This window comes from Chenopodium album, chromosome 10 (assembly GCF_948465745.1).
Source record: "Chenopodium album chromosome 10, dcCheAlbu1.1, whole genome shotgun sequence".
Lineage (NCBI taxonomy): Eukaryota > Viridiplantae > Streptophyta > Magnoliopsida > Caryophyllales > Amaranthaceae > Chenopodium > Chenopodium album.
Window position 1 is genome coordinate 53,295,865 of NC_137843.1, and position 26,893 is coordinate 53,322,757.

A 26,893-nucleotide genomic window follows, 5' to 3' on the forward strand; every position below is an offset into this window, starting at 1 on the left:
TCAGTTCAGTTCAGCTCCAATCAGTTCAGTTCAGTTTAGCTCAATTCAGTAAATGTAAACAGGCCCTAAGTAAAGATGATCAATTTAATCTTCCTTATATTTCATTTTTTCTGTAATGGTGTATGCTTTCTATTTGTCTACAAATTTTAAGCTACGAAACATAATTTTTGAACAACAAAAAAAGAAAAAAAAAAAAAAAGCTACATTTTGATATGTTGTTTTTAATTGATAGGTCAATTATCACTCTTAATTTTGTATTATAAGTTATACCTTAAATTTATATACATAGTCTTTTGAAATGTTATTTTATTTTAATCATTTATTTCTACTACATTCATTGCCAATTTTAGAGGTGATTTTAATTTGTGGTGGAAATATTTACAATTTTTTTTTTTTTTGTAAATGCATACTTTGGGTTAAAATTATTTTGGACATTGAACTGAGATAATCTTTAATTTACATAATTAAGTATATAGTATGCTCTAATATCGTCATTCCTACCTTTGATTAATTATATCCTAATACATTTAAGATATGGTCATTGAAAATATATTTAACTAAGAACACCACAGTATACCTACATACGTACTATGTATAGAAGCTAAAATACATAGTGAATACTGATGGTTATGGTATTCTCTAACTTTGTTCTTTACAAAATAAAACGACTCTTAATCAAATGCATATTGCCTAACAATCAGTCCGCATATAAGTACGAAGCTTAAGAGGGTAAAATTTAAAAATTTACTTGAGGTATAGTATATCTTTCTATAATTGTATCGATCATGTAGATCGGGTCAGGTAAGATTGCATGCATCTAATCCCTGATCACTTTACCTTATCATAGGACAGGCAACAACTTTCATAAACACATTTAGGCATGTCATTATTTATGAAATTTATTTGGCAGACATAAAAGGGTAAGATCAACTGGTATATAACTTTTCTTGCTTCTTGTTTACTGAATTTCTTTTTGGCTAAGAATAGTAACATGCCAATGAGTAAAAAATGTCATGCATATAACTAAGCTTAATGTGACAAAGTTCAATGTTTCTTAAAGTGTATATATATATATATATATATATATATATATATATATATATATATATATATATATATATATATATATATATATATATATGTATATATATATATATATGTATATATATATATATCACAATATCACATGATCTATGCTTTTAAAAGTATAAGTTTCACCTGGTCAATTTTGGTACACAATTTTTGTGACAAGAATTGTCTAGAGGAAAAGTATTTAAATGATATGGAAAATGGAAAATTGATGTGGCTTAATAAAATGGTGGGGTTATCTTAGGATCCTCTAGTTTAACAGGAAAATTAGAGATTAGATTAGATCAAATCAATCAACCAACGCACCCACCTAGCCAACTTAATCCAAATAATCATCCCTTATTTACAAATTTATTTATTTATTTTTTTTAAAAAATATCCTAATATTCTTCCACATGTCAATGACAACATACTCACTACTCTAATTTGGAATTTTTCTCTTATAAAGAAGAAAGCAATTTGAATATGATTGAAAAGATTAGATGATGAAGGAGATAGGAAGAAAGAAAAATTATAAATAAAATTACTAATTTAATATATAAATAATATAATAAAATAGAGTGGGAATTGATAGAGTATGGGAAACCTATTGGTGGACTATTTCCACCAATCAAAGAAAAAGATCTAATCAAGAGAGACAATAGAATAAACAACATAATCTAATTAGTTTAATTTGTTTTCTCATGTCCTTAATAAAGCTAAAACTAAAGATGGGGTCCAACAAGAACAACTGTCCAACAAAAATAACTTTGTTTCAATTTCAATAATAATAGTTGATGACTTGATTCACCTATAAACATATGCTTTTTATTTGGGTATATATTATGGGTTTTGCCTGCTCTAAGAAGATATGCTGAGATCTTAACGAAGACCTCCTAAATTGTAATTTATTACTTTATAATTATAATATAAAGTGTACTACTATATAATTATTATGCTTACATCATTTGCCCACTTCTTAATATTCCTTAGCTTGTTGTAGCAACTACTCTGCTCTTCCAAGAGCTTTTCTCACATACATATATGGTCACAAATTTAAAGATAAAAATCTTCAAGTTGCTGTCTTTGTTAATTTATTTATTTAAAATAGAGTTACTTATATGTGATCTTTGTATAAAATCTAGAGCTTTGAATATTTTAGTTCAACCCAAAGTTCTAATTGAAAAACCGAATAATAATGACTAAAAGCTACCATAAAAACAAGTTGTATATACAACATGGAAGTTCATCTGACCTAATTAGTTAACCGACCTGATCATAAGTCTTGCTCAAGTATAGTTGCTTGACCCAAAGTTCAAACCAAGAAAACAAAATTGAAATAAACATTTTTTGATCCAAAAGATCCTATTATTACGACATACATGTAAGTTGTATGAATTGATTAACTGATTTGGCAATTGTCGCTGTTAAATATAATTAACCATTAATACGGTCCAAAATCCCTGTCCAAACCCTAAAAAAATTATACTTTAGAGTGTTTTGATCCAAAAGCTACCCATAAATAAACAAACCAACTTCATCCAACTTGATCTATCGATTTGACAGGTCTAGACATTGTGTTTGATTAGTTCAATGAAGCTTCATCTAGTGCTGAATAATCACACCTTCTACAGAAGTATAGGTTATAATAATATGCATCATTTTTGAAGCTACATAGTGGATGGGACTAGAGACCAAATTAAAGTAGATGTTTATTAATTAATCAAATAAATTAATTAATTAAGTAGCATTAATTAATTTCAGATTTATGTATATTATATTATATTATATTATATTATATTATATTATATTATAATAAGCTTTTCGGTAGATGACATTATATCATGACTCCACTAGCTTGTTAGTTGGTCAAGATATATATAATTAATTTTTAATTACATTGTTAAGTACAGTATGCTAGATTTGTTACAGACCAACAGGAACCTTAAACTATAAACCAGGGTGATTACATCCCCATCTTTCTTTGACTTCTCTATATAATATGATTTTTATATTACCATTCTCACATCTTTAAACATGGAATATTAGCTTATATTATTCCACATGATGTCCCATAATTGCAAGTTTAATCAATTCATAATTATAATGCTTATCTACCATAATTCTTCTTAATTATTAAACCAACTGAATCTCTTTTGATAGTGAAAGTTAGAGGTGTATCTAATATTTTATACAAAAGTTTCAATTTTTTTTCCTTAGATTATATAATAACTATATAATATACCATTTTGCATGCATACATGAGCTTCCCTTATATGACTTTTTGTTTTTTTTTTCCCTACCTTCCTCTTATCATATTTTTTAAAAATTGACCTTTGCTATTCATGTTAATTAAACTAACATAAGGTTTGTTTGCTTGTGATGCAACGCATCGTCGAAACCGGCCTCGTAAGTAGTCCTATATAAGGAAGGTTATACCAAAGGACAAACAACACCAAATTAGTGAAACAACCAAAAAAAACAAACACTAATTAAACTTTCCTTTGTTATTGTGTAACACCCAAAAAAAAAAAACGTATAACATGGAGAGTAGCCAATATTATGTAGAAAAGAAGCTTAAATTGTTCGGGTTTGAAGTGGATTTATACAAAAATCCCGAGAACATGAACATGAACATGAACGAACACGAAGAAAGTACGAATTCATCCAACACAATCTCCTCTGGTTCTAATAAAAAAGAAAACCAGGGTGATCGTGAAAGAAGTTCATCCGTAACCAACAACAACAGCAGCAACAACAACAACAACATCATTGAGATCGAAATCAACAAGAAATTCGAGTGTCAATATTGTTACAAAGAATTTGCAAATTCTCAAGCATTAGGTGGCCATCAAAATGCCCATAAAAAGGAGAGGATGAAGAAGAAGAGGCTTCAACTACAAGCTCGAAAAGCGAGTATTAATTTTTACCTTCAACCATACCAACAGAAAAACAACAATTCTTCTTCAGGTGCTTTATGGTACTTTGATCCTAAATCTTATTATCATGCACCAGCAGAAAACCATAATTTTTCACTGTATGAAGAATCTCAAATTAGCTTCGGCCCGTTTGATTATCAACACGAACACGAACATGAACACGAACACGATCATCAGAAGCCGAGGGCAGCGGCGGCGGCTTTCCAGCAGTTTACGGTAACGCATGGTAGCAGCAGGTGCACTTCAGAAAATAGTACTCCTGTTATAGTGAAACCTGTTACAAAACAAAGCTGTAAATCTTTGGATCTTCAATTAGGGCTTAGTTTAGATTCTAATGTTGTTATCAAAAGCTCTCCTAGAGCTGGGTAACTTTTATGAATTCTTTGCATTTTTCTTAATCATAGGTTAATATATCATATTAATTCATATACTTAGTCTTTTCAAAAATTGCCAGTTTCAATTTAAATATTTTTTTTTTCTTTTTTAAAATTTATTCTTGGCTTATGATTTCTTCATGTATACAAGTATATAAAATGAAATTAATATTACGTACTCCCTGCCTTTTATGAATAGACATTTCCATATTACATAATCTCCAATAATGCATAATTTTGATTATTAGTATTATAATCAATTAGGAGTTCATAGATTATTTCTATCAAATAATATATATGTATCTTTTTTTATTTCTATCAAGTAATAAGTTCATAGATTATTAGTACATTTAAAAAAATCATGTGTGTCTATTAGTATTATAAATAAACATATATGATTTTATTTTATTATTTTTTTCAACTATACGTATGAATCTAACCTAGATTTCATATGATTATGTTTTACGTTGTAATATATAGTTTACTAAACACGATTAAAAGGAAAAAATAAATTCTTTGACCACATAAATAGTGGTAGAAGTTTAATGAATGGAGTTATGGATATGACAGTATTATTAGTTTAGCTAGGTTCATCATCTATGATCCAGAATGGTTGATTAGAAGCTAAGGCAAGACTTATAATTTTATATGAATAATGATTAATATAAAATCTATGTAGTACTACACTACTAGTATATAGTATGTGTAACGAGGAATCCAATGATTTTAGATTTTAGTCAGCTTGTTCACCGTACCCACTAAACTCCCTCATTTCAATATGTACAAATAATGATACAATGAATAATAATATGGTTAAAAACTAAACTAATATGGTTGGTTTAGTTTGCACCCATCAATTAATTACTCCATATGTTGTGATGTTTGTTACTTTTTAGATATCTATGATTTGTACAAATAATCGATAATTTGTACTATACCATTATAACGTTTGTCCGATTAATTAAATACTTATAATATTGTTACATTGAATGAAAAACAATTGAAAGGGATATAATATTGTACGTAAACATCCTAAACCAAAATATTGTGATACCCAGATACCCCCCTAGGCCCTAGGTTAAGATATACTATATGTAATTGTCTTATTGTTGCAATTTCTTATAATTGAAAACGTAATTAGGGATGTCAGTGGGACAGGCCAAGTACGAAACCCACTTCGCTCCATGCGCCATACCCGCATATATATATATATATATATATATATATATATATATATATATATATATATATATATATATATATATATATATATATATATATATATATATATATATACTTTTTTAAAAAATAAAATTATATACTTTTGTACTATGTATTATAAGAAAAAAAATCAGTAAAATAAAGAACTTAGCAGTAAATATAATATTTTATAATAGACTTATAAAATAAACAAAAAAAAAAGTGTAATATTAACAATGAGTTTTTATAATCTTTGTAATCTACATTATGCATTTAATATTGTTGGATTTGGGATGCAAGGATTAGGCGGGTCTTGGATGGGAATTAAATGGGTTTGAATATCCAAGTGGGGGATGGGGGCGGGGATGCTTTTGGAATTGTACCCGTCGGAAAGGGGATGGAGATGAAAATGTTAGCGGGAATGGCCGAATGGGGATGCCAACATCTCCCATCGCTCCATTAACATCCCTATACATACTATTAGTAGTCTAGTTCTCTAGTATTATGATCAATCTATAATCTATGCTAATATATTAAAAGACATTCCTAAGAACGTCCACGGATCATGTAAACCCTCCTCACTATCTACGCCACGTCACCCTTCTATTTATTTTTTTTATTGCATGTCATGCACTTATAATAAAAAAAATGTTATCCACAACCTCTGATTCTACAACTAAGTATCTTACCACCAAAGCTATGTAATTTTTTATGCACTATTTTGAATACAAATTATTAATATGCAACCAATTTAATTACAACAAAACTGAATCATAAATTACAACGTATATTAATGATTAGTTCCATGTATTTGGGGTATCGGCCGAGCCCAAAAACTAGTAATCTATCAACTATTACTAAAATAGAAGTTGCTGACATCACCATTGTCCACGTGTCGCTTTCTCAATAAAAATTTTCCCGCCTAAATGCAATGATGATGTCATCTTTCCCTTTTTTTTTTTGAAAAGCTACCATATTTAACATTTTTGAAATTTAAATATTGGAAGGTTCTACATTACAACTAAAATCTATCAATTTATCGTAGGAAATTGAAACAATTTTAAATAGCACACTAATAAATGACCTCCTACATTGAACTATGAATTAGACAACGTTGAACAGATACTATATCGTAATTTTGATTAAAATAAAAAATTTTAAAATTACAAAATATACGTAATTTTTATTTATATTCATGTATAATAGCGATTTATTTTTAAAATGTACAAATTAAAAATAGGTATTATATAAACAGTGCATCGCACAGGTTCTAACTTAGTCTATTAATAAAAAGCGCTCTTAAGAAAGTGTGTGTGCCATGTGACACTTTCTTAAACACTAGAAACATGCCACATCATCCACAATCAATATATTTTTAATGCTAATAAAAATGATCTTTATAGTGCTTGAATTCATAACCAACAATAATTCAGTTGAAAGCCTAACCATCTTAGCCAATTTTTAGTTATACTATTATTTTTAACACTTTAAATTATGTATCTAATTTTGATTGGGGTGTTTATTTATACTTTCCATTTGTTATTCTATTGTAGTATTGTTTAATACTATTTTATTAAATTCTGTGCTATGTATATAGAAACTTATTGAATATGATAATTATAGTAATAATGATTTGGAGCATCGCAATTCGCAAGAGCCACATTCTAGCTTAATTATTAAAGAGAGTAACATTGAAGCGTTTAATATAAAATGGTCGGACTAAATCTCACACTTGACACTTCCCCTATTAAAATTAGTCGCTCGGTTTTAAGTCTAATTATGAGCCAATACCAATTTTAAATAGTGATAATTTTTTAGGATTATATTCCAAAATAGTCTATGTATTACGAGTTGAAGTACTAAAACTCTTCCCTAACTTTCATTTTACCTTTCCTTTATACAAGTATATTAAAAAAAAAAAAAAAAAACTTCTTTATAATAGTATTCGACTAATATAGGTGGGCTACGTCCACATGTTGTGAGAAGTATAATTTTATTGCTCTTGAGGAACGATCAATAGATTAATAGATAGTGAATGATGGCTCAATATGCCTAGAGCTATAGCTCCACCATTGTCATCCTCCAACGGCCTTCGAAAGATGGCTCGATCACTTTCCTATGAGCTATAGCTCAAACCTTTTCGTGTGACATTCCCCTACGATCTACCTAGCGAGCTTTAGCTAACTTGCTCATTCACGATTATAACAGATTCATGGTATATTTCAACAAGATATATAGCAATAATTATTCTAGAACATATAAATTGCATAGTTATATGAGCCCTCTATCCCTTTATTTTTGCACCAATTTCCTTTTTGGTTTACCACTTATGAATTACTCATATGAATTTATTACTCATTTCAATCTCTCGACTATACTCTAATTAATTAATTAATTAATGTAGAAAAAAGCATAGAATCACTAACATATAATTAGTGTCTAAGTAAATGTAGATTCTACTTAATCTAATTAGAAGGAAGAGCATTAAGTACAATTTGCAAGATAGTGGAAAAAGGGCTAATGAAAAGGATGAAGCCTTAACCAATTACATTTTTTTTTATGTCCATAGTCAATACTCCGTAATATTTTTATCCAAATTTTTTCCTTCATACATTTTATGGGATTGTGATTTGAGAAGGGTAAAATTGCCGGCCACTTTAATTAATGCTCAAAAGTGATTAATATAAAGTGGTTAATTATGCTTATATTAATTAGATGTGGCATGTTGCATGTATCAATTATCATATTGTTTGAATTAAAGAATACCACATGAAAGAGTTTAATTAAAGAGTAGATTTCAATATATATATATATATATATATATATATATATATATATATATATATATATATATATATATATATATATATATATATATATATATATATATATATAAGTACAACGGTCCACGGAGTATATATTATTGTTGACTTACAAACATAACAAAGAAGGCAAGGAACCATCAAATATCATTATTCCTAAGAGCATTTTCTTGGACAATTATTTTTATAATAATATAACATACTTTACGGCACAAATTTAAAATGTTGTGTGTAAACAAAATCCATGATATGTGATTTTTTACTACCAAATACGAGACAGGGTGATGGAAGCAAGTACCCCAATTGTCAGAATAATAATATAGTAGAATATGGATCTTAACAAAAAATCAGAATAATTTGACATTCATAAATCATAATACCACCTTCCATCGTCGAGTATTAGTGCCTCTTCTCGTGAGCCAGAAAACAAAGTAAAATCATTGTCTTTTTGGAGATTCTTACTAAATTACATTCATCCGTTAAGTAATTATTACCAACTTTGTATTCTATTACTTACTCCATTTCTCCAAGGCATGTATACCGCGATGTAAATATCTGATTAGTAATATCTTTGATTATCAATCAATACGTATAAATTATAACAATTGAAAATTAATAATTTATCCATTGAGATGATTTCAACACATAGTTACAAGATTGTACGTATTATTATTTCTTATGTATAAATCACAATATTAGTCAAAATAGGTCAAATAAATAGTGCAAAAATTACAAATGGACCAAGTAATCTATAACTTTATACTAAAGGCGAAACCAGGAATGACACATGTCATCTCCTGGTTAAAAATTTTCCCTCCAAAAGTTTTTTTTATTTATTTTATTTTTATTTTTATTTTTTTGGCCAAAGCTTCTTAGAGAAGTTTTTAATACAAACTATACAATAATATTTCACTTCCAATTTAATAAGTATATTCCATTTGTACACATTCAAGCAAAGATATTATTCTTTTTATACAATATTATGCAATAATAGTTTTCTATCTTTAACTTTGTAATGTAATTCATAGTTATTTTTATTAGTCGTGCATATATTATTCACTCTGTTTTTTTTAGTGTGATAAATTTTTTAAAATTTTTTTGTAAGAACTTTCATCGTATTTTGCAATTAGGTAGAATAATATTTTATTTATTAAATAATAGTGTTAAACTTATGATAAGTATTAAGTATTAAAAATTACCGTGCATGGCACGGGATTTAACCTAGTTAATAAAATATGGAGAGAGTACGAGTTTTTTATGAATAGCATTGATTAAGTACTTCAGTACCCTTTAGCTAGTATGTCATGTTATTTAATTTGTAGTCCCTAATTTGTAGTCTCAACTACATATTCATATTGATCAATCGATCTCCGCGTCCTTCCAATCTAGGATCCATATTCTTCGTTAATATGTACTCCGTACTCTTTATTGAATTTCTTCATTTAGATGTAGTTGTCACACTTGACACATTGTTAAATCAGTTCAAATTAATTACACCATGCATCAACCAAATTCACTGTGAAGGATGTTAATTAACTTAGATTATATATTCATATAGGCTAAACTTGAATTGGAATCAACAAATTCAAATAAGTTTGGTCAATATAAGTAGTGAAAACATATACTCCTTAATAAAGAGAGCTTTTAATTACTACCTCCGTTTTTAAATACTTGCTTCACTTTTTTTTTCCGGTCGTTTTTAAATGCTTGTTCCATTTCCTTATTTGGAATGCTTTTACAATATTTAATTCATTTCTCTCACCTAGTGGATCCAACATAAATCATATTTTATTAATTCATATTCTCTCTTCTCCAATTCTCTCCACTACTTTTGCTTTTTATAATTTTTTTTTCTTCCATTTACTCCACTACCTCCATATTTTATTACTTTCTCCAATTTCTCCTAAAACTCCGCGTATGGAGAAATGGAACAAATATTTAAAAATGGAGGGGGTATTCTAGATGAAGAAATACACAAAATAAATTAGATTATGTGTGCATGTATGTGTGTGTGACAAATCTAATGTTAAAGATGTGGCAACTAATTTTGAATTTTTGACGTAAAAAGGGTGTATATATATTATGAGATGAGTATTTAAACATGGATTAAAACTAGCTAAGGCAACTTTATTGTTCATGAATTAATTTCAAATGGTTTTAATTAACTACCTCAACAAGTGTAATTTTTGAAGTGGAACACAGCTAGATAAAGACATATTCCTTCTGTGCATTTTAACCAACACATAACCTTTTACATATATACATGAAGTCAATGTGATAATTTGTTGTTAGGTTACTAGTTACGGGTAATTTTTAATTGAAAAGTATATACGAAGTATGATCTTTACACACACATACAAAGGCTAATGTGATAATTTGTTGTTAGATTACTAGTTACTGATAATTTTTAATGAGAGTGAGGGATAGTCAGGCGGTTAGAGCTTTCCTTCTGATTTCAGGAGATCTTGATATTAATTCTCATCGCCTATCCTTATGGCTCTTTAAACATAAATAGAATAGTATTTTTTAATTGGAAATTGAATACGAAATATGATGTAAGATAGTAAATGAATTTTATTTTCACTTAGATTAACTTGAGACAGAGGGATTAGTAGATTACAACGTCAAGACACTATATGTAACACCAATAAAAAAGGATATAATAAAAACTTCTTCGACACCCAAAATACTTGCAACGCCTAGATAAATTAACAGTAACTTGTATGATCAAGATTTTTAAAAAAGATTTTTAATCATTAATTTAATACTTTGTATAAAGACAAAGGTAATCATTTTGGTAACCGATTAAAACCTTCGCCTTATTATAATCATGGTGTACAAAGTTAAATAACAATCTTTTCAACAACTACATTTTCCTTCATAATATATTATACTTCAAGATCTAGATCCCATAATTAATTTAGAGATTAATCTTACAAGAAACTACTACGTATAAACATATGCAGTCATCAAGAATTCCATAATAAACTTCGTATTCTAGAATATGAAATAAAAAATCTGACTGGTCAACATTATTACATGTACATTCTTAAATATTATATTTTGTAATTGACATGTTCTACAACATTGCCGAAATAAAAAGACGATATTATAAGTTGATAAAGAATCAAGCTCATCGACTAAATCAAATGATACACACTTGCATATATAATTGCACACCACTTCAATTTCTTAGCTAATACATAGTATTAAGCACCAATTATTAATGGTGGAATCACATGCTTATTGCTAATAATTCGAATAACATTGACTGACTATGTTATACAAGTATACACTTATTAATTAGTTAACAGGGTCCTGGATTTAATTAAACATAAACTGGCTATAAGGGTTTCTTACAACTTATTTCTTCATTCAAGTTACTTTGTACTCCCTCCCTCCCTTAATTATATGTCTAGTTCTCTCTATTATGTGAGTAATAAATAAAAGAAATAGGCATATAATTAAGGGACGGAGGGGGTATTACTTATTCTTATCGGAAGTAGAGCAAACTAGACCAAATCGTATCAGAAATATTCAAATCACATGAGATTATATCTTTTAAATTTCGTTTACTCATTGGGAAATATAACTCTAATTGCAGATGAATGATAAAAGTTATGAAAAGAACATATTTGAAAAGTACACAAGTATTAGACAAATCTAAATAACAATATCTCATTCGATATACTTTCTTTTCTTATACATTAGTGTAGTAAAAATTATAAACCAGTGCATAAATTCATGCCTGATTAGACTAGAAATTAAATTTTCAGATCAAACGTTATTATATCTAGATCAGAACATCTTGAACCAAACTATAGCTATTTATTTTTGCATTATTCATTATATTGGTTAAGAAAGGGGAGAAAGTCGACACATAAGAATTATAGCTATTTATTTTTGATTTTTTTTTTCAATCAATCAAAGATATTATATAATTAGTCAATAATGCAATATACTATATTAATTCCTGTTTGTAGATGATCAATGAATGTAACGAAGTATAATATATATACAATTATGTACTCTTTCTTTGTTTAATATTTCGATTCTGTTCTCATTTATTATGAAGTTTTTAAATGTATCTCACTAAATTAAATGTATTTCACTAAATTATTTGAAAATTCAATTTGGTAAAAGTGGAATGAAATTTTCTTAGTAGGTGGGAATAATCTATTTCCTAGAAGCAGTCAACTAATCAAACATAATAGATTTGGATTAAAGTTTAATTAACACGTTAAATAAGTGAGATATGTTAAAGATTATTATTTAGTCATGCAATTCCTTGTTACTTAAAAAAATCCACCGAAAAGTTAAAGAATAGACAAAGGCTAAAAACCAATAATGATAGTTTTCATGTCGAGTTGATCATTTTGAATTATTGACAATTTTTAAGTACACTTACAAAAGATGCAACAATAATAACGTTGTTAATACTATTTATATTTTTGAGGGGTTGTTAATGCTTCTTAATTTATTATAAACATCACTACATAAAGTAGATATTTATATCATCAGTAGATTAACTATAGAAGATAAACGAATCCAAACACTATTTATAGAGATACTCTCCATGTTAATATTATATTTCTTTCCACTAAGCCTCTATGGTTTAATTTGTACTCATGTCTATATATCTATGAGGGTGAGGAATAGCTCAAGTGGTTAGAACTTTCCTCTTAATTTCAGGAGATCTTAAAATCGGTTCTCACCTTTTATAATCTAGTAAAACTTGACCTAGCTATAAGGGTTTGACATCGTAATCTAATAGTTTTTCATTTACGTGGGACAAAATTTTATCATGACTCTTCGAAGTTAATATTTTATTATTATCTCCTCATTTCTCAGTGTCGGTCTAGTAAGATTCTTACCCTACAAAAATTACATACCTCTCTCAACTTAAATTTTAGACGGTAATTACATTGTACTTGTACATCATTTGAGAATTTGACGATACGTTGCATGATAAAATCTCAATACCAATACATAATATATTGTCTAGGTGTTACCAAGACTCCAACAAATAAAACAAATTCACAACCTCTAAGCTCTACCTTGCAATGTTAACGTTTTAACAATTAATTTTGACCATTTAATTAATTAAATATGTTTTATAACATCACCTAACAGTTCATAATCACAAAATATTAGATGAGGTTATTTCACCGTGAGTTTACCTACTAAAAAAACTATATTCCGAAAACTTATATGTTTAATACCTTATATAAAATGTCCAAAAACTTATATTCGTCTCACCGTGAGACCAAACTGCCACAATACTTTCTCTTCTCCACTACATTAACATCCATAATCAATTGTAATTTATTCTTCACTAAAACATAATTTGATGATTGTGTAAAAAAATTAATCTAAGTAGTATAACATAAACCCCCCCCCCCCTCCCAAAATAAAAAAAAAAAAAAAAAAAAATAGAGTCATGCCCCAAACCAATAAATAATTTTTCCTAAAAAGAAATAATTAAGGAAATAAAATAATTAATTACTTCTCAAAATAGTTCATTAGAGCATTTCCAATGGTAAGCTAATTGTTAAATTAAATTAGCTTGTCATGCCACATTGCCACATGTGATTTCACGCCAACCCTCTTTGTAGTTATATTGTGCCCCAATGATTAGCTACTAGCTTGCTAATTAAATAAGCTTAACATTCTCAATTAACTTTATAAATTCAATTGTATTTTTTAGATCCAGTGGTCAAGCTAGTAGCTAGAGATTATTGAAAATTACAAGCAAGTTCTTAGTTGCAACAATTGAAGTTGCTCTTAGTGACTTGATTTATTAGCGTAAACCAGGCTAGCTTGAAAAAAGTGTGGGTTTGGACAAGCATATAAATGTACTTTTAACTCAAAATTCGAGCCTTGCACGAAAAGACCAAAATGCCAGCCTTGAGTTGATAATCCCAGCAAGAGTTTACAAGTTTTGGTACAAAACTTTATTTTAAAGGCGCCTAATTTTTTATCACCTCTACCCAAAACCACATACCACCATGAAGGATGTAAATGAGCCCAACAAGTGGAACAAACTATGTGGACCATGTCTGATTATATGGCCACACCTATCAATATTCTAAATGCAAAAAATGAGCCCAAGAAAACGGAAAATTAAGGCTCAATCCCCACCCAAATCTCTTATGACATAAGTGATACAATAAGTCAATTATAATGTGCACCGAGAAAAAAAAAAAAAAAGTCAATTATAATGTGCACCAAGAAAAAAATAAAAATAAAAAAATCAATTATAATAATTTTAAAGTTCAAACATGTTAATTTTCTAAAACTAACTAATTAAAATTTGTTTCTAATAGTATCTGTCCTATACGATTTTAAAATTTAAAACTCCGTATAAAATTCACAAGTCGCACAATGTCAATGATGATAACAAACTACATTACCTTAAACAATTCTAATCTATTACTTTTTTGAAATTTGATGATCTTAAATTATTGTCTTATTAGCTACTTATCTCCCCTAACTTCCTATTTTAATTTCATCTTTTATGTAGGATTAAAATTCAAAGGGACAACATAATATCACCATGTGTCATTGCCCCTTTTATGATTTGGCGCCACATGAGCATTATATGTCACCTTATGTATCATCACACTCATCACCCTAAAACTTTTCATACGTGTAACCTCGTACTAAAATTTTCAATTAAATGTAACTTTTAAGTAATTGCACAATAATCTAGATTTTAATATGTAAGATTGACATTAATCATACACTTATGCTTTTTGATTCATTGGATGCTAATTTTCTAAATTCAATACCAATCAAGTAATTATACAAAACTAATTTATAATGTTAAGTAAAATGAATAAAATCTAGCACTCATTAATCTTAAATTATTATTTTTTATTCGCTTATAAATATTCTTTAACACTAACTTTCTAAATTTAATTTTGATCAAAATTACAAATTTATTAATGATCAGGGACATCGCTTAAGCCAATAACTAGTTTGTAAATGAAAACAAACCACGGTGAATAAACAAGTTATAAAAAGCATGTAAGGAAATAAAGTATAATATAATAATTTATTATTTTTTTTATACTTGTAAAATTAAAAAATAGGGTTACACCTAAGTGTATGTAAAAATTTTCACATGCCTAAAGATAGGCACAATAAAGCGTGTTGTGTAGGCTCGTGTCATGCTAGAGTGTTTCATGCTCAAACGTTCATGCCTAGAATGGGTTAAGAAATAGTAGTGTCGTACGCTAGGCTTGTGCCAATCTTTCATAAATGGAGCCCATATACCGCCCTGCCCTTGTGCTATGCCATACCAATAGACCACCTAATAATTTATTATATTTTTTGATAAAAAAATAAATAAATAAGCGGTCACAGTGTACGAGCCAACCTGACTTACTCATGCTAGGTTCGTGCCTAATTCTAATAATAAAGCCTATGCATGACTCGTGGCCCATCTACATGCTTCTCGTGTTGTGCTGGGCTTGTGACATGCTCCTCGGGTCGTGAGTAACCAACTCCCGTGCTTGCGTGACCAATTTCATTTTCATCTCTACTCATGCCTCATCATTTAATTTATCTACCTAATCATATCTCTTTCTCACGGCTTCTTTGCTTCTCCTAAGGTAAGCTCTTTAATTTTTTTATGTCCATTAATCATTATAATCCCTAATTTTTCTTTGAAAATTAAAATGTGATTTTGTTCATTGATTACATTTTCAATTTTGCGTCGCTCAAGGGCCCCTTTTGATGGGCCTCGTCTCTTTGATAATTTTTTTTTTTAAAAGAAAAAGAATAATTTAATTTGGATTTTATAATAGATAAATATGAGAAATATTCATCTTCAGTTTTTCCTACTTATTGTAACTAATTATACCCATATTCATGGCAATAATTTTTGGTTGGCCCTCTGCATCTCCTTCTCTCATCTTTATGCCCGACCCTAACTAAATTTCAAATTTTCAATACGATGGTTGATGAAAAAACAATCAAATAATTCAAATTATTAAACCATCAATATATGAAGGGAAAAACATATTTGTTGGCGAATTATATATGAAATATGTATAGTCTTTATTGTTTAAGGGCCTTTGTTTTAGTTTTCCGGGTCCCAAAAACTACAAGATGATACTATCCTTGATCAATTAACGTATTGATTACACGGATTTTGGTTGATTTTAACTGTCAATTGAGGATAAACTTTGCTAATTTGGCCTAAATGATAGGATTTTTGGGTGTTAGGGTTTTAAATTTTTGACTAAGTTATGCAGTAGATTGCAATCCACTTGTAAAATTAGGGTTCATGCATTTAGACTTTTAGATGATTTATGGGATTAGTTTGTGGGATTTACATTGAATTTTCTAATATGATTTTGTATGAATTGTGAAATAATTATGATTAGGAAAATTTGCGAGGAAGATCCTTTTAAGTGGTCGACCTTGTGAGGAAGGTCCTTTTATTAAAAAAAAAAGGTGGCACAACAGGGTCCGTTGACCAAACTCCGGCGTTGACTTAAACTTTCCGGGCAAATAAACATGTGAAAACTTAAGTTACCGTTTTTTTCCCTCGATACCCCCTTTTTCCCCTTATGAAACCCTAATTTCAAACCCAAAGTAATCATAAATCTTGAATTCTTATCCTTGAAAATTACAATTGAAGGGCATTCAAAGCCATTAAACACTAGTCGAAGAAGGTAAGGTGAGAATCCTTTGTCAATTTCAGGTTTTATTTTGCAATTTGAAATTTATCTTTGTTTTTTGTAGATTATAGCTACGCATAACGATGAAGAGGTGTAATTGCAGTCTTCCAGTTGTCAAGAGAACATCATGGACCCATGAAAACCTAGGAAGGAGGTTTTGGTCTTGCAAGTTCTTCAATTTTGAAACAAGGCAGAGTGGTTGTGATTATTTTCAGTGGATTGACAGTGACATGGTTGGTTGGCAGAAGGATGTGATAAATGTGTTGTTGGCTGAGAAACAAAGGATGGTGACTGATCAAAATGCCCTTAAGGCAAGAGTTGCATGTTTGGAGCATGAGAAAAGAAGACTGAGAGAGCAGGTTATGCAAATGCCTAGAAATGCAATTGCAAACACTGTTGGTGCTAGAGATACTCATTAATAATACTTTAAGGCTGAGCAACATGAAATATGACAAGTTTAATAGTTGTATTAACATCAATTAGTGCTATAATCGCTTGAGACAACGACTATGGCTACTGTGAGGGGTTGGACACAGCAGCAGAAGCTTGGGCTGCTGTAGTTGATGCACCTTTTTGCTTCCTAAGCCTACCAACTTTGTTCATGGGCGGTGGTGGTTGTACAGGCCTGAAACACTTTTAGCATTGTGCCCCTTACCACCACATCTGCCACGTGTATTTTGTTTCCTGGCTCTCTTGACATGCTTCTCTTTCCTTTCTCCCTGTTCTTTCTTCCTTTTCTTTTTAGACGGTCTACTTGGCATGACTTTGTAAGCAGGGGGCAGAGGTTGAGGCAAAGCAGATTCACCCCATTGCTTTTGTCCTGGCGTTGCATGAAATGGTGGAGCATATGTAGCAATGTGATAAGCTGGGTGCACAAAATCTTCATAATTCAGTCTTCTTTTGACTATGTAAGCTAAGGTATGCCAACATGGGATACCCATCAAAGTCCATCTATAGCACCCACAAGTCTTGTTTTCAAGGTTAACAACAAAAGTCTCTTATTCATCATCCACCTCAAATTCATGCAAATCTGCTTGAACTATTCTCATGTTCCAAATTTGTTTACGTCCTCTATCTATCCTCTTCACAACTGAAGGCATAATCAAACCTTCAAATTCTTTCAAGCCTTCTCTCTTAGCACAACTTCTCTTCATGACATATCTTCTGATCCACTCCATTAGAGAGAGGATTGGCTTTGACCTAGCTTCCCGAGGGCATTGTTGAAACTTTCACAACAGTTTTTAAGCAGCATCCCTGACTTTGCCCTAGGACTGAAGCCATGTCTAGCCCAGAGATAAATTGGTATCTCAAAAAGATATTGAAAAGAAAATTCACTCAACTTCCTAATATCTTGCATATGTTTGTCAAATTGATGCTGTTGGGAATAAAAAATGTACATCACTACTTGTATAATTTCAAACTTCAACTAGTTAAAACTAATTACTAAGGCAGCATACAAATCTTAGTAGAGCTCCTTGTAGCCTTCGGAAAGCTCTCCTTGTATATTTGCCCAAGGTTAAATCCATTCTCTATTGCATGCAGTGGCGGAGCCACCCTTGTGCATGGTGGGTCACGTGACCCATCATTAAAAAAGAGAAGTTTTAAACATTAAAAATTGCAATTATTAATATTATGTGCTCAACAGTCAAATGGTGGAGGCATCTTAGTTTTAGACTAAGGTTATGGGTTCGACTCCTAGGGGAAGCCACACTCCTTCGTTTTTTTCTTTGACTAAGAAGGTTTAAATAAATAAAATTTTAACAATGCATAATTTACAATTATAGCTTAGCGTTGTAGTGGTGGGAGGCAGTGTAATTTTTGTCAAAGCTCATGGGTTCGATACCTAAGGGAAGAGTTTTTTTTTTTTTTTTTTTTCTCCTTTCTAAATAATATCTATCACTATCTACTTAGTTCTCACTAGGTAACTTGTTAAAGGTCATCATTCTAAATCTTTTTGGTAGTTTCATTAGTGACTTGACATTATCCGTTACAAATCCTTCTCCTCCCCCATAAAATATTTAATTCTTTTGGTATTTTTTTTTAAAACTAACTTTTAGAATATTTATGCATTAATTATGATTGGTACGCGGTCAATGGGTAACAGTAACCAAGCACCCGTAAAATCCTGAATCTGCTACTGATTGCATGGTGTCTTAATGCCTTTCTAAACAACTCATTTGAAGCAAACTTTAACCCAAGAGTAAGGTTGATCTTTCTATTAAAGTCAACATCAGGGTTTAAAATAGGGTACCTAACTTCATCATCATCAAAACAAGCTAGACTATCCAACTTATCCTGACTATCATTCAAGTCATCATCATCTTCAACTTGAACTTCTGCCTCATCATCACCTTTATGAGTATTCTACTGCCCAGTTTGAATACTCCCCAAACTTCTACTCACATCCTCAGTAATGTCCTCATCAACATGAGCAGCAAACAGGTCATCATCACTCTCATCTTTAAAATCCAAATCACTCAATACCACATCATCATCTTCCTCTCTATCACTCTCATTAGCAGGATTTTTATCATTATGTTTTGCAAGAGAAATAGGTGGTTTTTGAGTGTATTTGAGGACCAACTTGCTCTTTTTTTTCTGGGTTGAAGAAGGGCTGGGTATGTTCATCAATTGAGAGGCAACAATTTCAGTGATGTTGAAGACAAGGTTGTGGGAAGAAGTGGGAATGGGTGGGCTAATATTTTCATATCTAGGGTTCCTGTACTCAATAGCATGTGCTCCCTCCTTTAACCCACTCTTTTTCTGTCCTATATCATCACTTTGACCTGAATGTGACTCACCCCCTAACAAACACCATATCCTTATCCAATGATGTGGCAACTGAGTCAGTAGATATATAACTATCTAATGATGCGAACACCCTCTCAGATTTTGTATCAGTATAGAATCCCACACCTGGACCATATAAAAGCCTCTTGGTGTCTACAAATTAAGGCACTGTATCAAATAGAGATGATACAACACATCTTTCTCAGGTGCACACAAGAACTCTGGGATATCATTATCATCTTTCAACCTCTCTTTCCTTGTTAATAAGCTATACCCATGCTTCCTAAACCATAACTCACCCATTTATGTGTACCCTAATTCCTTCTTAATCCAGTCCACAAATTCAAAGTAACACACTTTCTCAACATTAGGGTGCAAAGATAGACCATAAAACTCACTATCACCATACTCATAAGTTGTTTTCCTTTTTCTAGTTACAAAATTACCACCATAATATAATCTTATGTTAATTAGCTTCGACATTTTCAACACTTCAATTAGGTAATTAAACCTGAACAACCAATCACATAAAGTAGCATCTAAGTACCAAATTAAACACAATTAACCACCATTTAAATCAACAAAGCAAATCTAGGGTTTCACATTTTACGAAAATACATCCAACCACTAAAAACAGTATTTAAAAGACTAATTCACATACTAATTGTTTGTCTTTTTCCTATTGTCTAGGGTTTCACATTGAGTATTTTACTATTTTAATACGCAATTTGCAAAAAAAAAAAAAAAAAAAAAAAAAAAAAAAAAAAAAAAAAAAATTAAAAAATTGTGAAGAATGTACTTGACCCTAGATATGTGCGTGAATGAAAAGATGTGGGACTTGCTTTTGCGTTTTGACTTGCTTTTCCATTGTGCTGTGTTCTTCACTATTTTTTCAGACCAAATTAGCAATTTTGGAAAAAAATTTGAAAATTTTTACTACTTTGAAAGAGACAAAACACCAAGAGAGTTAAATACTTACCAAATTAAGGATTTTTGGGGTTAATCTCCTGCCAGAATGAAATTCGCCATAAATTTGTCTACAGTGAATCGCCATTAATGGTGGGTAGCTACTAGTCACGTCAACTGGGTTGAAGGGAAATAAGGGAGGGAAAATAAAATTTTAAGGGAAAAGGGGGAATCGAGGGAAAAAGAGGGAAAAGGGGAAAAAAAAAGAGAAAAAAAAGGTAACTTAAGTTGTCACGTGTATGCACGTGACTTTATTTGGCCAAAAAATTTAAGTCAACGCGGAGCTTGGTCAACGGACCCTCCCCACAACCCAAATAGGATATAAGGACCTTTTGTGCCACTGCACCTTTTTTTTATAAAAGGACCTTCCTCACAAGGTCGACCACTTAAAAGGACATTCCTCGCAAATTTTCCTTATGATTAATATACTTTTGGTGAAAAAATTGTAAATGAGCATATATAATTTGATAATTTTTTAATAACGTACCGTAGTTTATATCTCAATGCATAGTTTTTAAAATTGGCTAGTTTGATTCACCATTGTACCTCAAAGCTTTCTTTGTGCCTCTCTATTTCTTCTTTAACCTTGAGAGTTAGAGGTGCAATGAAATTTTAATGTTGATGAGGAGTGAGATTGTATGGGATGTTGTGATGTTAAAATCTCCCTAACAAGAGATTCCATAGTAAAAATTCTCAACTAAACAATGAAAAGTGTTATATATATATAAATATCTATACCATCCTATTCCTACAAGAGGTCTAACCAAACACTTAAAAGTCTATTTGACATCATTGACTCACTACTAATGTTAGTGATTAGATTTTGGTTTTGGAGAATTTAGATCTATGTTCAATTGCCAACTTTTGAGGAGTTTAGTGTATACTTAATGCTTTAAATGTCTCAAACACTTTTCATGTACAATTTTAAAAAGTTTTCTTTTCTTATTTATTTATTTTAAATCATGAATTGCAAGCACCTAATTATAATAGTGCACAAGTTTAGATCCCGTGCCAACATGCATGGTAATTTTTACTATTTATTGTTAGCTTAACACTATATTTGATTATTAAAAAAAAAAAAAAAAAAAAAAAAAATTACTAAAGAAGTGCAAAGGAATATTACATGCACGACTAATAAAACAATTATGAATTACGCCATAAAGTTATATGTAGAAAAATATTATTGTATAGTATTAAATAAAATAATAATATTTTTGTTGAATGTGTATAAATAGAACATAATTACCAGGGCCGTTTCAGAAATTTCGGTGGCTCGGGACGAATACATAAATTGGGGCCCTAATTCACATATAGTATTTTTAAATAAAATAAAAATTATGTAAGCAAAAAAATACATATTCACAAACTATTGGGTGTGTCCACCCGCACCCAACAGTTTGTGCGGCAACCCAAAAGCCCAATACCTTCTCTTATCTCGAACTCCTACCATGGCTGCAACTCCCACAATATTCTCTCCTCGTGGTCTCCTCCTACTGCAACTCCAACCAAAGCTCCAACCATCTCATGAATTTTCCACACCGCCTTGACTACCACCTGCTAAATTCCCCACAAATTTGACGAAAACCACCACGAAAACCCACCTACGAAATCCCCCACAAATTCGAAGGTGAAGCGGTTGGTGGCAATGAGATTTACGATTTTATAGTTGGTGGTGATGCAATTTCCGGCTGGTGGTTTGCGATTTGCGGTTAGTGGTTGGTGGTGATGCAATTGGCGGTTGGTGGTGATGCGATTGGCGATTGGCGTGAGGATTTGTTCGCTGTTGCTTAATGGTGGCAGGGTATAGTAGTTGCCGGTGGAAGGTGGGTAGTTGTTGGTGGCTGGGTAGTTACGGTGTATATGCGGAGGTGTGGAGAATGCTGCTTTGTTTTGGGTTGAACATGGTGGTGTGAGTGTGTGATTGGTGGAGTAGGCTTGCACCGCTGGAAGCAGTGTGTAGGAGAGTGGAATTAGCTTAGAAACATTTCACCTTGAAAAACACATTTGGGGTTATTAAGTTTGAGTGAGTGAGTGAATTTGTTGTTAATCATATTAGCTAACAAATGACTTATATAAGCTAATAAAAACAATATATCAGCCAAATAATATATAAAATCATTCAGCCAACAAGAGGAAAATATCAGTCAACAAATGAAACATATAAGCCAACAAGAGGAACATATCAGCCAACAAATGGTACTTATAAGCCAACAAATGAAGCATATAAGCCAACAGGAGGAATATATCAATCAACATATAGTACTTATCAGCCAACATAAGGAACATATCAGCCAACAAAAGGTACTTATAAGCCAACAAAAGGAACATATCAGACAACAGAAGGAATATATAAGCCAACAAGATCGAGGAGTATATCAACCAACAAAAGGTATTTATCAGCCAACTGAAAGAACATATCAACCAACAAAAGAAACAGGTAAGCCAACAAAATAAAAATATCAGCCAACAAAATGAAACATATAAGACAACAATTGAAATATACATATCAGCTAACAAAATAAATATATTAGCCAACTAAATAAATATATAAGCCAAATGAGTATGATATCAGCCAACAAAATGGAAAAAAAAAACATATCAGCCAACAAAAGGAATATATTAGCCAACATAAAAATTATATAAGCTAACAAATAAAATATATCAGCTAACACATGAAACATATCAGCCAACGAATAAAATATATCAGCCAAGCCTCCCGCACCAAACAGTTCATGTGTCTGTCCACACGCAATACCTACTCATATATATTTTATTACGCATAATAATCTTTACAAACATCAAATTTCATATAGATAAAACATTGAAATCAAATCTAAGCGTTCATATGAAAATATTTCTAGGAGCCTTTCTAGAAGCAAAGTCACTAATAATAGTTTCTACATTAATATGTTCTAACATATTTTTTTCAATACATAAAGTAGCTAGACCATTCAACCTTTCTTGTGACATTGAAGATCTCAAGTAGGTCTTTAGTAATTTTAACTTTGAAAAAACTTCTTTCAACAGATGCAACTGTCACCGGCATAGTTAATAGGATTCGATAGGCAATAAAAACATTTGGATACTAATCTGCAGTTTTGACAAACTCAAAGATTACAAATGCTGACATCAAATCGTTTGGCAAAGTCATTTGTAACACTTTCAATTTAGAAAAAAGATCATCTGCATAAACATCCGAAAAATTATTATGAGTAAAGGTAGTCATAAAACTTGTGCAAGATTATCTTAAATCCTCATTATCCAATGATTTCAACCTTTTTGCATCGTATAAAAAACCAAAAATGTTATCAAACACCTCCAATTGCTCAAATCTATTTTTCAAATAAGCTATTGCAATATCAACAACTACAAAAAAATAATTGACTTTAAAAGATTCCTCTGGTGATTGTATTTCCTCATCAGTATCGTCATTCTCATTCTCATAAAATTGTCTTTTTCTAGTGATGCGACGCTTTGTTGGAAATGTTGGCTTTATATCCATATCAAGAGCAAGGATTTTGTCAGTATTCAAACTAGATTCAAACCCTTTAATTCTATATTTCTCAAAATATGTGATCATACCATGCACTTCGTTCATTATAGCTCCAATACTCATGGATTTAGATTGCAACTTTTTACTCACAATGCTAACCACAAATAAAATGTTATACCAAATTACCATGCCAAGTAAAAATTTAAAACTTTCAAGAGAATTAGCCAAACTTTTGGCTTCACTTTTTGTTTTAGCAATATTAGCGTCATCACCACTAGAATTATACAATTCTAACAAAGCTAATCTAATTTGAGGAGATTGAAACCTTATAGCTTTAACACTCTTAATTCGACTCTCCCATCTAGTATTGCAGAAAGATTTAATAGTTAAACTCGGGACATTGTCAACTAAAATCTTCCAGCTTTTAGTGGAATGTGCAAATAATGTGTATATACATTGTATAATTCCAAAAAAAGAAATAGCTTTAACACAAGAATGTGCCATATTAGAATGAGTGAGATTAAGACTATGACAAGCACATGGCATATATAATGCCCTTAGATTAATTTCAAGCAATCTCTTTTGAACCCCTTGGTGTTTCCTTTTCATATTAGAGTCATTGTCATAACCTTGCCCCTTTACATCATCAATATCCAAATCAAGGGACTTAGATACATCTAACAATACATTAAAAAGTCCCAAACCAGAAGTATCATCTACTTTTAAGAATTCTAAAAAAAAAAAAAAAAAACTCTTCTATCTTGATTTTGTCACTTGGTACATTCACACATCTTACTATCAAAGTCATTTGTTCTTGATGGCTCACATCAGGGTACAATCAAGGATTATAGAAAAATATTTTGAATCTTTTATTATTTTTATCATTGAAGTCCGAACACCATGAGATAAAAGAGAAATAAGCTCATTTTGAATTTGAGGACCAAGGTAATGTTTGTGAATTTTTTGGCTTTGAATACGTCTCACATGATCTTGTATTACCAAATCAAATTAAGCTATAATTTCAATTTACCCCAAAAAATTACCATTACTATCATCATAAAGTTTTCTACTAGATCCACAAAAAGATAAATTATTTTTAGTTAGACATTTCACAACAGAAACTTTTCGAATTAAGACTTGCCTCCAACGCTCTTTTTCCTTTGAAATTGACTCTTGCAAGTCTTTATCAATGCCTTTAGTCATTTCTAATCTCACTCTTGTCTCATACCAAGTTTTCATATTAGTTATATGCTCAACACTATTCTCATGTAATTTGAGTTTCTCACCAAGATGTTTTCAATCATTCACACCATCACTTGCTAAAAAAGTTTTGTAATTTTGAGATGTGAACAATTTACAACAAAAACAATATACTATATCAGCTAATTTTGAGTAAACCAACCATTTTCTATCAAAAGTCTCACCATTACTCAACTTCTTAGTATAATAGGCATATGAAAATGCCTTAATTTGTTATCAATTGGAAACACAAGGTTCAAATCTCTAATAGGTCTTTTTTCAATCAAAATATCCCTTCCTTTAATGTCAAGATTACCCCAATTTTTAGGATCATAAATATCTAAACATGGGCATCGTGCCGTGCCGGATAGCGGGCCGGCCCGGTATTTTAATTTATTTATTTTTTTAATTTTTTTAATATATATATATATATATATTTTTTTTTTTTTTGAACAAATTTAAAATTGAGTTTATATAAATAATTTTATTAATTTATGTTTATGTTTTTGTATTATTAATATTACTCCGTATTATTTAGCAAAAAACAACAATGCATATAATTTAAAAAATTTACGAGTGCGATAACCCAATAACACAAAAATTGATGAATAACTTATTTTATTATATGCCGGTACGATAAATCGATAATACAATAATTTGTAATGATAATTAAAAATCCTACAATAATTGGTGAATGTCTTCATTTTATTATACGGAATACGGGGTTCGATAATACAAAAATTGTACAATAGTATGTAATGTAATAATTATTCTTTGTCTTTGTCTTCTTCTTGTTCAAGTTCATCGCCCAATTGAATTGATTGAGAACTAGTAGAACCCGACGTTCCTTCATCGTCGTCGTTTTGTGCATAAGTACGATCTTGGGAACGAGTTTCGGCATCCAACCAATCCTTGAAGCAAACACACATTTCAAGTGTTTTGGGTTTTAGTCTTGTTCTTCTATCGTATACAACCCTTCCCGACGCACTAAAAGCTCTTTCGGAGGCAACGGAGGAGACTTGGATAGCAAAAATATCACGAGCCATTGGAGAAGTAGCCGTTTATAGGGAGTTTTGGGTGGGAAAATGGAGAAGTAGCCATTGGAGAAGTAGCCGTTTATGGCTATTGGGGAAAACAACTACTTTCTCCTCTCTAACGACTACATTTGCAAGGGCCATGCGGTGCCGTGTTGGGCCGTGCCATGTGCCGTGCTGGTGGGTCGTGCTGGCAGGCCGTCCCACGGGCCGAAGATCGTGCCGCCTGCCGTGCTAGTGCCAATTTCCAAAAATTTTGTTCACGACACGGCCCACAG

The 26,893-nt window shown here is 30.7% G+C and overlaps 2 protein-coding genes across 2 annotated transcripts; one reads left to right on the forward strand and one right to left on the reverse strand.

Moving 5' to 3' along the window:
• Positions 1 to 3,597: 3,597 nt before the first annotated feature.
• Positions 3,598 to 4,455, forward strand: LOC145564104 (uncharacterized). The gene has a single exon (XM_081624444.1). It carries the CDS (start codon positions 3,612 to 3,614, stop codon positions 4,374 to 4,376), a length of 765 nt encoding a protein of 254 aa, XP_081480570.1. The 5' UTR covers positions 3,598 to 3,611; the 3' UTR covers positions 4,377 to 4,455.
• Positions 4,456 to 24,090: 19,635 nt separating this feature from the next.
• Positions 24,091 to 25,545, reverse strand: LOC145565402 (uncharacterized). Its single transcript, XM_081625421.1, has 2 exons — positions 25,386 to 25,545; positions 24,091 to 25,019 (listed from the first exon to the last, which is right to left on the reverse strand). Exons 1-2 carry the CDS (start codon positions 25,543 to 25,545, stop codon positions 24,091 to 24,093), a joined length of 1,089 nt encoding a protein of 362 aa, XP_081481547.1.
• Positions 25,546 to 26,893: the final 1,348 nt, after the last annotated feature.